The sequence below is a fragment of the Carcharhinus amblyrhynchos genome, chromosome 19 (assembly GCF_965287045.1).
Source record: "Carcharhinus amblyrhynchos chromosome 19, sCarAmb.v2.hapA, whole genome shotgun sequence".
Taxonomy (NCBI): Eukaryota; Metazoa; Chordata; class Chondrichthyes; order Carcharhiniformes; family Carcharhinidae; genus Carcharhinus; species Carcharhinus amblyrhynchos.
In genome coordinates this window covers 50,855,096-50,871,572 of record NC_137342.1, presented here as the reverse complement: position 1 = coordinate 50,871,572, position 16,477 = coordinate 50,855,096, and the positions used below count along the sequence as shown (strand labels likewise).

General features: G+C 43.1%; 1 protein-coding gene across 3 annotated transcripts in view; it reads left to right on the top strand.

Annotated features, from left to right (window-relative positions):
- Positions 1 to 317: 317 nt before the first annotated feature.
- Positions 318 to 16,477, top strand: part of dmtf1 (cyclin D binding myb-like transcription factor 1) — a 59,785-nt gene continuing 43,625 nt past the window's right edge. For all 3 annotated transcript variants that reach the window (XR_013889001.1, XM_080207771.1, XM_080207772.1), the window contains exons 1-2: positions 318 to 409; positions 14,216 to 14,331. Coding sequence is in view for 2 of the 3 variants with exons in the window: in XM_080207771.1 (XP_080063897.1) it covers positions 14,223 to 14,331 (109 nt within the window). In the remaining variant the exon portion in view is untranslated. The remainder of the gene's footprint in view (positions 410 to 14,215; positions 14,332 to 16,477) is intronic.

The following is a 16,477-nucleotide window of genomic DNA, read 5'->3' as shown; positions in this document are numbered from 1 at the left end:
CTGGTTAGGGTACATTGGGCCGTGCTAAATTCTGCCTCGGTGTAACCCGAACAGGCACCGGAGTGTGGCGACTAGGAGAATTTCACAGTAACTTCATTGCAGTATCAATGTAAGCCTTACTTGCGAATGATGAATAAATAAAGTAATTAAAATAATCTTTGGGGGGGGGGGGCAGACCCAATGTGGGGCTGGAGTTGGGTCTGAGAGCTGCAGGCTTTGGGCCGCTGTAGGCCGCGTTGCCATGGTGGCGGGGCGGATGTGAGGTCAGTGGGTGATGGGAGGGTGTTTCCGGCGGGCGGGCGGCGGCGGCGGCAGGGAGAGCGGCTCTCTCTCTCTCTCTGTGTCTGCATCCTGGCATTTTATCATCCTGGTCTCTCGCAGAAAAAGTGCCCGGACCTGAAAACAGGAAGTAAGTAAATGCAGCCGAGAGAGAGTGAGTGAAAGCGGGAGGCGGAGTGAGTGACGGAGGGAGGGAGTGAGTGAGGGACACACACACTGAGGGACAGCCGCACTGAGGGCTCCGGCCCCCCCCCCGGCACCGAGACCGCGGCTCAACATGGCGCCGGCTATCTCCCTCACAACCGCACAATAGACCCGGGACCCCCTGGAGTCACTGCTGCGGCCTGGGGTCACTGCTCCGGCCCGCGGTCACTGCTCCCGCCGCTGGACCCACTGCTCCGGCCACTGAACCCACTGCTGCTGCCCGGGGTCACTGCTCCGGCCACTGAACCCACTGCTGTTGCCCGGGGTCACTGTTCCGGCCACTGAACCCACTGCTGTTGCCTGGGGTCACTGCTGTGGCTACTGTAGCCATTCCCCTGGCCGCTGAACCCACTGCTCTGGCCGGGGGGTCACTGCTCCGGCTGCTGGACTCACTGATTTTGATTTGATTTATTATTGTCACATGTATTAACGTATGGTGAAAAGTATTGTTTCTTGTGCGCTATACAGACAAAGCATACCGTCCATAGTGAAGGAAAGGAAAGGGCGCAGAATGTAGTGTTACAGTCAAAGCGAGGGTGTAGAAAAAGATTAACTTAATGCAAGGTAGATCCATTCAAAAGTCTGACATCAGCAGGGAAGAAACTGTTCTTGAGTCAGTTGGTATGTGACCCCAGACTTTTGTATCTCCTTCCCAAAGAAAGAAGGTGGAAGAGAGAATGTATGGGGTCCTTAATTATGCTGGCTGCTTTGCCGAGGCAGCGATAAGTGTAGACACAGTCAATGGACGGGAGGCTGGTTTGCATGATGGATTGGGCTATGTTCACGATCTTTTGTAGTTCCTTGCGGCCTTGGGTAGAATGGGAGCTATATCAAACTGTGATATAACCAGAAAGAATGCATCTATGGTGCATCTGTAAAAGTTGGTGGGAGTCGTAGCTGACATGCCAAATTTCCTTAGTCCTCTGAGAAAGTAGAGGCATTGGTTGGTTTTCTTAACTATAGTGTTGGTGGGGGAACCAGGACAGTTGTTGGTGATCTAGACACCTAAAAACTTGAAGCTCTCAACCGTTTCTACTTCGTCCTCCTTTATGCTCCCTGAAGCTGATGACAATCTCCTTTGTTTTGTTTACATTGAGGGTGAGATTATTGTTGCTGCACCAGTCTCTCTATCTCATTCCTGTACTTCGTCTCATTGTTGTTTGTGATCCAACCCCCCTTCAGTAGTCTCGTCAGCAAACTTAAAAATCGAATTGGAGGGGAATTTGGCCACGCAGAGCCATTGCTGTGGCTGCTCCAGCCTCTTTAACGACTGATTATCAGCCAGTTCTAATTTAACAAAACGTTTTGATTTGTCCATTTGTTTATTTTAAAACACAATAAAAATGTTGATATTAAATGAGCAACATGTTTGTTTATTTTGTCTTAAAGTTCCTTGCAGCAATTGTTTTTAAAATGTTTGTATTTATATATGGATATGATGAAATGCACATGCATGCAATCAAATGTATATGTATCATAAAACTTTACTGTATCGTGTTTACCTTTACTCGTGTGTGTGTGTCTATAGATTTGCTGGATTTTTTTTTGTTCACGGGACGTGGGTCTATCCTGCCAGGCCAGCATTTATTGATTTTGATTTATTTATTATTGACACACATTAACATACAATGAAAAATATTGTTTCTAGCGCGCTTTACAGACAAAGCATACTGTTCATAGAGAAGGGAAGGAGAGAGTAGCAGAATGTAGTGTTACAGTCAGAGCTAGGGTGCAGAGACAGATCAATTTAATATGAGAGGTCCATTCAACTCTGATAGCAGCAAGGAAGAAGCTGTTCTTGAGTTGGTTGGTACGTGACCTCAGACGGAAGAGTGTGTGCTTGCGGGGTGTGGGGTCCTTGATTTGATTTATTATTGTCATGTGTATTAACATACAGTGAAAAGCACTATTTCTTCGTTATACAGACAAAGCATCCCATTCATAGAGAAGAAAACGAGAGAGTACAGAATGTACAATTACAGTCATAGCTAGGGTATTGAGAAAGATCAACCTAATGCAAGGTTTAAATTCAAAAGTCTGACAGCAGCAGGGAAGAAGCTGTACTTGAGTTGGTTGGTACGTGACCTCAGATTTTTGTATCTTTTTCCCCAAAGGAAGAAGATGGAAGAGAGTGTGTCTGGAGTGCATGGGGTCCTTAGTTATATTGGCTGCTTTGCCGAGGCAGCGGGAAGTGTAGACAGAGTCAGTGGCTGGGAGATTGGTTTGCATGATGGATGGGGCTACATTCGCAATCTTTTGTAGTTCTTTGCAATCTTGGGCAGAGCAGGAGCCATACCAAGCTATGATAGAGCTAGAAAGAATGCGTTCTATGGTGCATCTGTAAAAGTTGGTGAAAGTTGTAACTGACGTGCCGAATTTCCTTAGTGTTCTGAGAAAGCAGAGGCATTGGTTGGCTTTCTTAACTATAGTGTCAGCATGGAGGGACCAGGACAGATCCTTGGTGATCTGGACACCTAAATAATTGAAGTTCTCTGCCCTTTCTACTTTGTCCCCGTTGATGTAAACGGGCATGTTTTCCTTAATGCTTCCTGAAGTTGATGACAATCTCCTTCGTTTTGTTGACATTGAGGGAGAGATTATTGTTGCAGCACCAGTTCACCAGATTCTCTATCTCATTCCTGTATTCTGTCTTGATTATGCGGGCCGCTTTTCCAAGGCAGCGGGGAGTGTATACTGAGTCAGTGGATGGGAGGCTGGTTTGCATGATGAACTGGGCTTCGTTCACAACTGTTTGTAGTTTCTTGCTGTCTTGGATAGAGCAGGAGCCATACAAAGCTGTAATACAACCAGAAAGAATGCTTTCTGTGGTGCATTTGTAAAGTTAATGAGAGTCATAGCAGAGATGCAAAATTTCCTTCCCTCCTGAGAAAGTAGAGGTTGGTGGACCCAACCTTAATTGCCCTTGAGAAGGTAACGGTGAGTTGGCTTCTTGAACAGTTGCGATCCATGTGATATGGGTACACCCAGATTGCTGCGCGGGAGGGAATTCCAGGATTTTGACTGTGATGGTGAAGGAATGGCAATGTAGTTCCAAGTTAGGATGTTGTGTGGCTTTGGGGGTGCAGGAAAGGGGGGGTCTTGCAGGTGGTGGTGGTGTTCTCATGCACCTGCTGCCCTTTTCCTAGTGGTTTGGTGGATGTTGTCAAAGGAGCTTTGGCGAGTTGCTGACGTGCACCTTACAGTAGTACACACTGCTGCCACTGTATCAGTAGTGGAGGGAGTGAAGATTGAATGATGGGGCCAATCTGGTGGGCTGCTTTGTCTTGGATGGTGTCAAGCTTCCTCAGTGTTGGAGCTGCACTCATCTAGATTGACAAAGCTTTCGAAGCACTGCCCCTTCATCAGGTGAAGGGGCATTCGCCTGATGAAAGCTCGTGCTACCAAATAAATCTGTTGGACTTTAACCTGGTGTTGTGAGACTACTTAGTGTGCCTACCCCAGTCCAACACCAGCATCTCCACATCTAGATTGACAAACATTAAACTACAAGGAGAGATTTCTTAAACTAGGAGTTTCCTGGAATTTGGATGTGATTATTTGATTCCAGATTTCAAGATAATAAGGGGAACTGATTGGGTCAAAAGCACTTATTTCCCCTAGTTTGAATGTCTAGGACTAGAAGCCACAGTTTAAAAATTAGAGCCAAACTTTTTAGGACTGAAATTAAAAAAAACTTCACAGAAAAGGTGTTGTAACTTCTGTGGTCCAAAGGTTTTAAGGATGTGGGGTAAAGGTGAGAATGTAGAGTTAGATCGAAGATCAGACATTATCCTATGAAATGGCAGAACAGGCTTGATGGTCTAAATGACTTCTTGTTCCTATTTTCCTGTGTGTTTGGGTATAATAGTGTAGTAATTATATTAGTCTTTGCTCAATGCTGTCAATGCATTCTGATGTCTCAATAAACTTTTATTCTAAAATAATATTCTGATAAAACCACAAATACAGACAGAAGTTTGTTCATCTGAAAAAAAAACAAAAGACTTCATTTCCATTAGCTGACTAGTATCTGACAGTTCTGATCACTGCATTATAAGAAAGATGTGGAGGCATTGGAAAGGGTGCAGAGGAGGTTTACCAGGATGTTGCCTGATATGGTGGGAAGGTCTTATGAGGAAAGGCTGAGGGACTTGAGGTTATTTTCGTCAGAGAGAAGGTTAAGAGGTGACCTAATTGAGGCATACAAGATGATCAGAGGGTTAGAAAGGGTGGATAGTGAGAGCCTTTTTCCATGAATGGTGATGGCTAACACGAGGAGACATAGCTTTAAATTAAGGGGTGGTGATTATAGGACGGATGTCAGAATTAGGTTCTTTACTCAGAGGATAGTAAGGGCGTGGAATGCCCTGCCTGCAGCAGTTGTGAACTCGCCAACTTTAAGGGCGTTCAAATGGCCAGTGGATAGGCATATGGATAACATTGGAATAGTTTAGGTTAGAGGGTCATTAGATTGGTTCCACTGGTCGGCGCAACATCAAGGGCCGAAGGGCCTGCACTGCACTGTAATGTTCTATGTATCTGATGGAAATGTTTTGTCAGATGTTTTGGAAATGTTTTGGAACAGTTTTTTTTAATAGGTTAATTAGTCTAATTCTGGATGGATTTGTATATTTGTTTCTTAATGTTTTATAAGTGGGTGGGGGAGAGTACTTTTTAGTTGGATAATGTTTATAGAAACAGACTCCCGAGAATACAGGAGGAGGTTATTCAGCCCATTGAGTCTGCACTGACTCTAACAGAGTATCTTACCCAGGCCCCCTTCTATGCCTGTAAGACCATGCATTTACCATTGCTAATCTATCTAACCTGCACATGTTTGGACATTAAGGGGCAATTTTACCACGGTCAATCCACCTAACCTACATGCCTTTCGAGAATTTGTGGGGAAACTAGAGGGATCTTTTTGGCCGCTTGGATCGTACAATTATATTTAGCACTACAGTAAAATCTTACACTTTAAAAGGAATTGCATTAGTATAATAAACATTCCAAAGCATCAGAACGTAGAGGTAGAAGAGCTTCAGCCTTTGAAGTTATCCAACAGGTTTAAGGTTTTTGTTGCCAGAATGGATGACGCGGTGGCTACAGGGTGGACCATGGTACAGGAAGCCATTCAAGCAAGAGGAGTTAATAGGAATGTATTGGTGGTTGTGGACAGAATGGTCAGGGAGATAGACACAGTTCTCTGCAGCCTAGAGCAGGATTTGGACAGCTGTGCCTGTCCAGTGCCTAGGTTTGGGACGTTTGCTGTCAGGTGGAAAGAAGCTTATAATGGGAGGGGGAGGATCCAGTGGTTCACCTAGGTACCAACAACATGGGTAGAACTACGAAAAAGGTTCTGCTGAGGATTATGAACGGCTAGGTGCTAAATTAGAAAGTCTAACCTCAAAGGTTTTAATCTCCAGGTCACTGCCTGAGATTAGAGAATTAAAGCGTTGCTCAACAGCAAATTTTGTGGTTTTCAATAAAGAAAACAGACAATTACTTTCAAGACATCTTCCTGATGGAAGAAGGTGGAAGTGTGTGTCCGGGGTGCACGGGGTCTTTAATTATGTTGGTTGCTTTTCCAAGACTGCAGGAAGTATAGATAGTATCAGTGATAAAGTCATGTCTTTATATGCCCTGTTTCTGAACAGAACTCCCACTTACCTGATGAAGGAGCAGCGGTCTGAAAGCAAGTGGCTTTTGCTACCAAATAAACCTGTTGGACTTTAACCTAGTGTTGTGAGACTTCTTACAGTGCTCTATGCTATGGAAGGTAAATTGAAGGGATTGGAACAGCATCAGAAGCATGGGATCATTGAGCTAATTCAATTTTCTCGTTAGGCAGCTCCAATTGTTCCTATTCTTATAAATGATGGTATGGTGTATATATGCAGGGATTACAAACTTACCATCAATCAGGCTTCAAACTGGATGCTTACCCATTGCTGAGGGTGGAAGATCTGTTTTCATCACTAGCCAGAGGCAAGACATACTCAAAACTTGACATGAGCTGCGCATACCAGCAGCTTTTGTTTAGAGGAGGACTCGAACAGCAATATACAATCAACACTCACAAGGCTTTATTCAGATACAACCCTCTGGTTTTCAGGGTCATCTCCAGTTCTGCAGTTTTTCAGAGGACACTGGACAATCTGTTGCAGGGGATTTCTCATGTAGCAGTTTACTTGGACAACATCCTGATCATAGTGAAAACTGAGGAGGAGCGCCTCACCAACCTGGATCAAATGTTTAAAGAAGCATAGTAAATGCATTTTCCAGGCACACAGTGTGGGATATTTGGGTCACAAAATCACAGTGCAGGGTCTGTCTCCTGTGGAAGGCAAAGTCAGAGCTATCAAGGAAGCCCCACCCTAGAAGAGTATCCAAGCTCAGATCATTTTTGGGCATGGTGAGTTACTACGGGAAGTTTCTGTCAGATCTTTCAACAGTGTTGGTGCCAACCTGTTACTTAACTAAGAAACAAAGTGAAAGTGGCGGTCAGCACAAAAGAAAGCTTTCAAGGCTGTAAAACGCTGTTGCAGTAAGCTAATCTGCTGTTTCACTTTGACCAGGACAGAAAACTCATTCTGTCATGCTTTGCCCTGCGGTGTTGGGGCTGTACTCTCTCATCTGATGGAGGACGAATCAGAAAAACCCACTGGTTTTGCATCACATATGCTGACAACAGCTGAGAAGGAATGTTAACCATTGTCGTTGCTGTGAGACTGTTTCATTGGTACCTTTTATGGTCATTCATTCACTGTGTGTACTGACCACAAACCATTGAGTCTTTTCAGTGAATCCAAATGTATTCCTCCTATAGCCTCAGCAAGAAAACAGCGCTGGGCACTCACATTGTCAGCTTACCAGTATAACATTGTGCACAGGCAGTGAAGGACAATGCAAACGTAGACCCATTGAGTCACCTTCCTTTACCTGACATGCTCACCAAGAAAATATTTCCTCCAGATGCAATTTCCTTGCTCAAAACACTTCCACATTCTCCACTGAATGCCAAACAAATTAAGACCGGACTGGACCCTGTTCTATCCCGGGTAAAGAGATTCCTTTGGCAGGGTCGGCCTGAGATGAGTGTGCAGGATGGTTGTATCATTTGGGGATCCAGGGTAGTCGTCCAATCCCCTGGTCACTCACAAGACTTGGATGATGTTCATGAGGATAACCCTTGTGCCTCCCGAATGAAAAGTTTGGCCAGGTCATATGTTTGGTGCCTAACGTGTATCAGGATTTGGAGAACAAAGTGAGATCCTGTTCTGCATGTCAGATCAACCAAAAGATGATGCCACCAGCACCGCTATGTCCATGGGCGTAGCCTGATTACTTGTGGACTAGACTTCTTGTGGACTTTCCAGGGCCTTTTATGGATCATACATTTTTAGTCATAAAAACAAATTACTGCAGATGCTAGAATCTGAAACCAAAAGAGAAAATGCTGGAAATGCAGTTTTGGCAGCATCTGTTCGAAGAGAAAAGAGCTGACATTTCATATCCGGGTGACCCATGGGTCATCTGAGCTGACGTTTGAAATCCAGGTGACCCTTGGGTCATCTGAACTTGAAACGTCAGTTCTTTTCTCTCCTTACAAATGCTGCCAGACCTGCTGAGATTTTCCAATGTTTTCTCTTTTGTTTTTAGTCATCGTGGACGCGCATTCTAAGTGGTTAGAAATGCACAAAGTGAACAAAACGACAGTGGTTGTCATGATTGAGAAGCTATGTTAAGTTTTTGCAATTCATGATTTACCAGATTCTCTCATTTCTGATGACAGCCCAACATTTACGAGTTTTTTTTCCCAAGTGTTTATGCAAACAAATGGAATATGCCATGCGTTTACTGCACCTTTTCATCCAGCTCCAAATGGTTTTGCAGAGTGAGCTGTTCAAGCACTGAAAAGAGGATCGAGGAGAATCACAGGTGATCCTTTGGGAACCAAGCGCTGGCAGTTCTTGTTCCAGTTTGTATCATGCCACAAGCAACAACAGAACTCCCACCACCTGAAGTATTGATGAGTAGGAAGTTTCACCTAGATTTGCTATATCCAGACGTCAGAGCAAGAGTGGAAAAGTGATAGGAGGGTAGACGTGACTACCATGATGAGGAGAGACGTTTCAACTTGAATGATGGTGGCAACGTAAGGAATTTTGGAGTAATCAACGCAGATACTCAACCTATTCCTGCATTCACAAGTCCAGCTCCACTGAAGCACAAGGAAGAGCACTCAGCCTTCTGGATTCAGTATTGAGTTCAGCTATTTCAGATCATAATCTCTGCCCCTGTTTTGTTTCCTTTTTCTTTGCAGGTTGTGGTCCTAATTACATTTTTCTCTTATTTTCACTTTGGATGGTAGCTATTCATTATTTTGTCATTCATATCTCCTCTGTACACTTCTTCTGTTCTCTTACTTATCCCACTACCCTTTCTTTGCCCTAGAACACTATCTTCCAGCCTGTCACAAAACTTCTCTTTCTGTTCTTTTCCTAACCTCCCCCTTTCTGTTTGCTTAAAGCCTGTTACATTTCTAACTTTCCCAGTTCTAATGAAAGGTCATGGATTTAAAACGTTGACTTTTTTCTCTCTGCTGATGCTACATGACCTCCTGTGCATGTCCAGCTGGATACTGAATTCTAGCCTCCCAGTATTGTGCTTTTGTCTCATGAAAGTTAGCTCTGATACTGTGTGGCAGAGCATTGTTAAACATGAGCACAGGCTGGAGATAAACGTGGTTCCAATATTATAAACCTTGTTACTCAGGCTGGGAAAGCCTCTATGGTACCTGTCAATTCCACATTACATTACAAACAGTGGACTGCAGAGTCCATAACAATATGAAACTTTACTGTACCTTTGATCATTGTAATTCTTGTCCTTAAAAAAAAAATTTTAATTGATGAATAGAACCCTCCTGTATTCAGTTCTATCCTTGGGGAAATAGAGTGAATTATCTGTTTGGGAACACTAGAGGGAACCAGAACAATGTACGGACATTAAAACAGAAGGTGCTGGGAAAGCTCAGCAGGTCTGACAGCAACTTTGGAGAGACGGAGCCAACGTTTCAAGTTCAGTGTAACTCTTCCTCAGAATCCGATGCTGTTAGACCTGCTAAGCTTTTCCACCACTTCCATTTTTACTTCAGATTTCCAGGATCTGCAATGTTTTGTTTTTATTTCAACGTAATTGAGTTTTTTAATTGCCAGTCATGGCTTAGTGCATAGCACTTGCCTCTGAGTCAGAAAGTTTTGGGTTCAAGTCCTACTGCAAAGATGTGAGAGCAAAATTGAGGTGGCCCTTCAGTGTAGTGCTGACAAAGTGCTGCACTGGGAGAGATGCCATCTTTCAGAGGAGATGTTAAACTGAGACCCCATCTATCTGTTCTTTGGGCGCATGTTAAAGATCCCGTGGCATTGTGTTGAATACGAGCAAGGGAATTCCCTGCTATCCCATCCCTCAAACAATATCATAAAAATGGATTATTTGGTCATTTTCGCAATGCTGTTTGTGGAAGATTGCAATGCTCAAATTGGCTGCCATGCTCCTTGCATTACAACAGTGATTACATTTCAAAATTGCATTTACTGATGGCTGATGCTGTATCAATGATGGAAAAGAATGGTCTTTGTGGGACACCACTTGCCACAAAAGAATGAAGGATTATAATGATGGAAGGAGGCTCAAGTGGAGCATAAACACGTACATGGACTGATTCGAAGAGCCTGCTTCTGTCCCATATGTCATACATAGCCAATGTTAAGGAGTATATCAAGAAGTACTACTTCCACACGAAATCTAGAAGTCTGTCCCTCCCCCCCCCCAAAAGTTTGTAAGTTACTGGGTTAATTGAAATTTCCAAGACTGAGATCAGTAGATTCTGATTAGATAAGAGATTATCAAAGGTTATGGATGAAATAGAGTACAAATCAGTGGATTGCCCAACGTGAGCAAGGAGCAGAATGTTAACTTCCCGTTCTTCTGTTTTCTTTTAACAGTTCATCCGTTTGCAATTCCATTTCACTTACCGATCATGCATTATAAACCAAAAATTAATTTTCTGCCTTCTGGATGCATTCATTTCTTCATCAGCAACTTGCCAGCGTAGGGATTAGATAGAAAGTAAAAGAGTACATATGATGATCATATTTCTCTTGATCGCTATTATATCCAACTTCTCAAATATAGAGAATGTTTCGACTAGTAGGAAAAATGGAAACCAGCGGGTACAACCTCGATCCTTTAAAACAGAGATGAGCAGGAATTTCTCCAGCCAGAGGTGAATCTGTGGAACTCTTTGCCGCAGAAGGCTGTGGATGCTAGGTCACTGAGTGTCTTTAAGACAGAGATAGGCTTTTGATTAATAAGGGAATCATGGATTATGGGGAAAAAGTAAGAGAATGGAGATGAGAAAAGTATCAGCCATGATTGAATAGTGGAGCAGACTTGATAGGCCAAGTGGCTTAATTCTGCTCCTATGGTCTTGAATCAGGTGCATTTTCCACTTAAATCTAGCGCATAACACACATGATTGGAAGTATAATAAAACACCAGTTAGCATAGCTGTAACCACTGTTTGCAAGTAAACTTTTGATATCTGGCAAATACCAGTTCCAAATTTAAACCCCTTAATCTGGTCAATCAGGATGGTTTTGAGCAGGATGTTGGAATATTAGATAAACATCCAACTAACTTCCTTGTAAAAAGATTCAGCCCAGGTAGCACTCCATATTCTATTCAAAGGGCTACAGACAATTGGTTTACTGCAGTGGCTTAATGATAAATGTACTACAGATTAGCCATGGAATGTCTATACTTACTGAATGGGAAAAACCAGCTCATCAAATAGAAAGGGAAGCTTATCCTTCAATTTAAGCGTGAAAGAGTGAGTCAGCAGCTCATCAGAAGTCCAGCTTCTACTTGCAGTTCAAATGCATAATTCTCAGACTAACTGTAACTGTGGAAAGATATATTTTGCTTCTAGCCTCACACTAAACTTGACTATCTCAGTCGAAATAGACGGAGTCATGTATCAGGCTTTCAGATACAACATCAATGGATTAAGTTATCTGTGGAATAAACATACTCTGAAGTGACGCAGAAGGCTACAACCACAAGTGGTTGTCCCACTTGCCAGTTTAGCACATACTCCTTTGCTGGATATTGTAATACTGAGCTATTCCCATTTCTTAATCTGTGTATTTAATTGTAACTGTTTGCATTGTTATATTGCAGGAAAGGCAGATAAAAGCTGTCTTGAAATTAACTGATTCCTTCATTGCAATGGAAGCCACAGAATTTGCTGTTCGTTTACTTTATTTCTCTAATCACAAATCATAAGCGTTGTGTTTTATCCCTCACAGCACTCATTGTTCATTACATCCAATACAAGCTCCTTCATATTTTATAGTGTTATAATTCCCACTGAACTGTACGTAGGCAAACAAATCTCAAAGTTCACTTTCTTGAACACCTGTATGTAAACAACCTCTGTTTAAGCACAGAATAAAATAAATGTTATATTACAAGCGCATGATTTAATTTCTTTGGCACTTGTTTCACTAAAATAAAATTGTTGTCAAGTGACTTCAGTCTACATTGGAGACATGTTAGTTTCTGTAACAGCATTAATGTGTTGAAATAGAAACAACATTTTGACACCTGTGCTTTTGCTATTACTTCACGGAGGGAGGGAATTATGTATCTGAATATCTTTATGGTACCTTTAGGAATATTCTAAGCAGAGTTGGGAACTCTGGCTCTCATGACTAATTGTTAGTTTGGCTCAGTGATGTCATAGTCAATTTTGATCAGCAAGTTGTGGCTTTAAGATCTGTTCCCAGAGCTTAAGTGCATCATTTAGTGTACCCTTTCAGTGCAATACTGAGTGTGTGTACATTCTCCAAAGATAGTATCTTTTAGATAAAGCACTAGTGGAGGCTCTGAGCTGGTGCATAGTAAATAGCAAAATTCCTGTGCCACTTTCTTCTATGGAAAATTTTCCTGAAGTCCTGCCCAAAATTTCTCTCTATATGAACAGCAACTTATATTTATTTATGGCCTTTAAAGTAATGTATATGCAGTTTAATCTGGGATAGTCAGCATAGTTTCATGAGGGGTAAGTCCTGCCTCACAAATTTGATTGAATTCTTTGAGGAGGTCACTAAGTGTGTAGATGAAGGTAGAGCAGTTGATGTCATACACATGGATTTTAGTAAGGCGTTTGATAAGGTTCCCCATGGTAGACCCATGAAGAAGGTAAGGAGGTGTGGGATAGAAGGAAATTTGGCTGATTGGATAGGTAACTGGCTGTCTCATAGAAGACAGAGGGTGGTGGTGGAGGGAAAATTTTCAGACTGGAGGCCAGTTACTAGCGATGTACCACAGGGATCAGTGCTGGGTCCTCTGCTATTTGTGATTTTTATCAATGACATGGAAGAGGGGGCTGAAGGGTGGGTTAGTAAATTTGCTGATGACACCAAGATTGGTGGAGTAATGGATGAAGTGGAGGGCTCTTGCAGGCTGCAAAGAGACATTGATAGGATGCAGAGCTGGGCCAAAAAGTGGCAGATAGAGTTTAACCCTGATTCGTTTTGGTAGGTCAAACTTGAACATGGATTACAGGGTCAATGGCAGGATTCTGAGGAATGTGGAGGAACAGAGAGATCTTGGGGTTCATATCCACAGATCTCTGAAGGTTGTCACTCAAATGGATAGAGCCATGAGGAAGGCTTATAGTATGTTAGCGTTTATTAACAAGGGGTTTGAGTTTAAGAGCTGTGGGGCTATGCTGCAACAATGCTGGACCTTGGTGAGATCACATTTGGAATATTGTGTGCAGTTCTGGTCACCTCACTGTAAGAAGGATGTGGAAGCATTGGAGAGAGTGCAGAGGAGACTTACCAGGATGCTGCCTGGTTTGGAGGGTAGGTCTTATGAGGAAAGATTGAGGGAGTTGGGGCTTTTCTCTTTAGAGTGGAGGAGGATGAGAGGCGTCTTAATAGAGGTTTGTAAGATGATGAGGAGGATAGATAGAGTGGACGTTCAGAAACTATTTCCTCGGGTGGATGTAGGTGTTACTGGGGGCATAACTATAAGGTTCATGGTGGGAGATATAGGAGGGATGTCCAAAGTAGATTCTTCACTGGTTGGGATGCGGAATACACTGCCCGCTGTGATAGTGGAGTCGGACACTTTAGGAAATTTCAAGCGGTTATTGGATAGGCACATGGGGCACACCAGAATGATAGGGAGTGGGATAGCTTGATCTTGGGCTTGGACATAGCTCGGCACAACATTGAGGGCCAAAGGGCCTGTGCTGTTCTGTTTCTAGAACCTCCACGGTGCAGGAGGAGGCCATTCGGACCATCAAGTCTGCATTCAACTCTGGAAAAGCATCTGACACCCACCCACTGCCCCACCCCCCACTATCCCATTAACCCACACATTTACCATGGCTAATCCACCAAACCAACACATCTTTGGAGACCAAAGGGCAATTTAACATGGCCAATCCACCTCGCCTGCACATCTTTGGAAGCAACCCACACGGATACAGGGAAAACGTGCAAACTCCACACAGACATTCACCCAAGGCCAGAATCGAACCCACGTTCCTAGTGCTGTGAGGCGTTAGTGCTAACCACTGTGCCACCCAAAAAAAAATCGCTGAGCATCACAAGATATACATACTTTAAATTTTATGTCTTATTTCTTTCAGATTGAGTATGAACACAATTGAGGACGAATCAGGCACAGTTACCTTGGAAACAATCAGCTCAGTAACTCTAGCGCAAGACACAGAAGGCAATCTGATTTTGCATTGCCCTCAGAACAGTAAGCTGGATCATACATTTTTTTTCATGTTGTTTTAAAAGAACATGTATAAGAAATTAGTTCATTTGTATATTGCTGGATGTGTAATATACAAATGAACTCCTTACAAATGTAACATGTGTATATATTACTGGATATTATGGGACTTGATGGTTTGAGTTATAAGGAGAGGCTGGATAGACAGACTTTTTTCTCTGGAGCGTAGAAGGATGAGGGGTGATCTTATAGAGGCCTATAAAATAATGAGGGGCACAGATCAGGTAGAAAGTCAATATCTTTCCCCAATGGTAGGGGAGTCTAAAACTAGAGGGCATAGGTTTAAGGTGAGAGGGGAGAGATACAAAAGTGTCCAGAGGGGCAGTATTTTCACACAGAGGGTGGTGAGTGTCTGGAACAAGCTGCCAAAGGTAGTAGTGGAGACAGGTACAGTTTTGTCTTTTAAAAAGCATTTAGATAGTAACATGGGTGAGATGGGTATAGAGGGATATGGGCCAAATGTGGGCAACTGGGATTAGCTTAGGGGTTTTAAAAAAAGGACCTGTTTCCATGCTGTAAACCTCTATGTCTGTGTGTTGAGAGTGACATACAGTTTTAATTTTTCTCCTGTTTCTATTTCTCATTCTTTTCTTTATCACGTCTCTTTTGCTCCCTTTTTTGGGTGTTGGATGGCTTAGCCAAGAAGACGAATGCTGCAGATTATTTTTCTCAGTGTATGATATTAGTCAGGGAAAGATTCAGTTAGAATCACAAGCCATCAAATTGTAAATACTGTCTGGGCCACAGACAGAATGGCAGGGAAGACTGTGAATATCCTGTTTTATTTAAATTGCAAATACTGCTGTTTATTCTTGCAGAGTTTTAAGTCAGACCCTATAGGGAATAATGAACAAAGAAAAGTATATCACAGGAACAGGCCCTTCGGCCCTCCAAGTCTGTGCTGACCATGATGCCCTAATTAAACCTTCTGCCCTTATTTGGACCGTATTACTCTCTTTCCCCTCTATTCGTGTACCCATCCAAATGCCTCTTAAATGTTCCTAATTTGCCTGCTTCCACCACCACCACCTCTGGCAGTGAGTTCCAGGTACTCACCACTCTCTGCGTGAAAAATCTCCTCCTTAAATGCAATGATCAGGGGGAATGTTTATTACATCACCCAGGCCTCAGAAAAGCTCCTGCATGCCCACTCTGCTAAGCCCCCAAAGCTCACCAGCAACTGCAACTCTCTTCTGTCCACCCAAACCCTGAGTCCCAGTTGGTTGCCACCTCCATGCACCAAGGACTAGAATCGTTGATGATTACAAGCATCCTACCACACAACGTGATGTGTCATTCTAGCCTCTGAAATATCAGCCAGCCAGGACAACAGTAACTAGGTGCTAGGAGGATTCATCGAAAATGTAACATGTTACATTTAGAATTACAGAATAGAATCATAGATTGCAGCAGGAAAGGAGACCGTGCACTGTGTTGTGCCCGCACCAACTCTCTTCAAGAGTAATTTAGCCAGCCCCATTCCCCAAACCTGTATAGCCCTGTATTCTTTTTTCTTTTCAGTACTTATCCAATTCCCTTTTGAATTTTTTTTATTCATTCATGGGACATGAGCATCGCTGGCTGGCCAGCATTTATTGCCCAGCCCTAGCTGCCCTTGAGAAAGTGGTGAGCTGCCTTCTTGAATTGCTGCAGTCCCTGTGCTGTGGGTTGACCCACAATGCCATTAGGAAGGGAATTCCAGGATTTTGACCTGTTGAATCTGCTTCTGCCACCCTCTGGGCAACGCATTCCAGAGATCATAACATGTCTTCTCCTTGGGTCATACCAAGCCTTTAAATCTATGTCCTCTCATTCTTGACTCCTCCACCGACAGGAACATTTTTTGCTATTTGCCCTGCCTGGGGTAGTGATGAAGTGTGGGCTGGGGAAAGACGAGGGGCAGCTGCTGAGGAGGTGAGGGTCAGGACTTCAGTGGTTTTGTGGAGATCCACAAAAAAAAGACATATAATTCTGACCATTTGCTGATCAGAATGATTAGTGTGTGCTATGAAGCAGTGTTAGTTCAGGCTGGTCATTTTGGGTTAATAAAAAGATGCTGACTACTCACTCTATTTCCAGCCCTGGAGGGTCAAGACCAAAGTATGGTGTT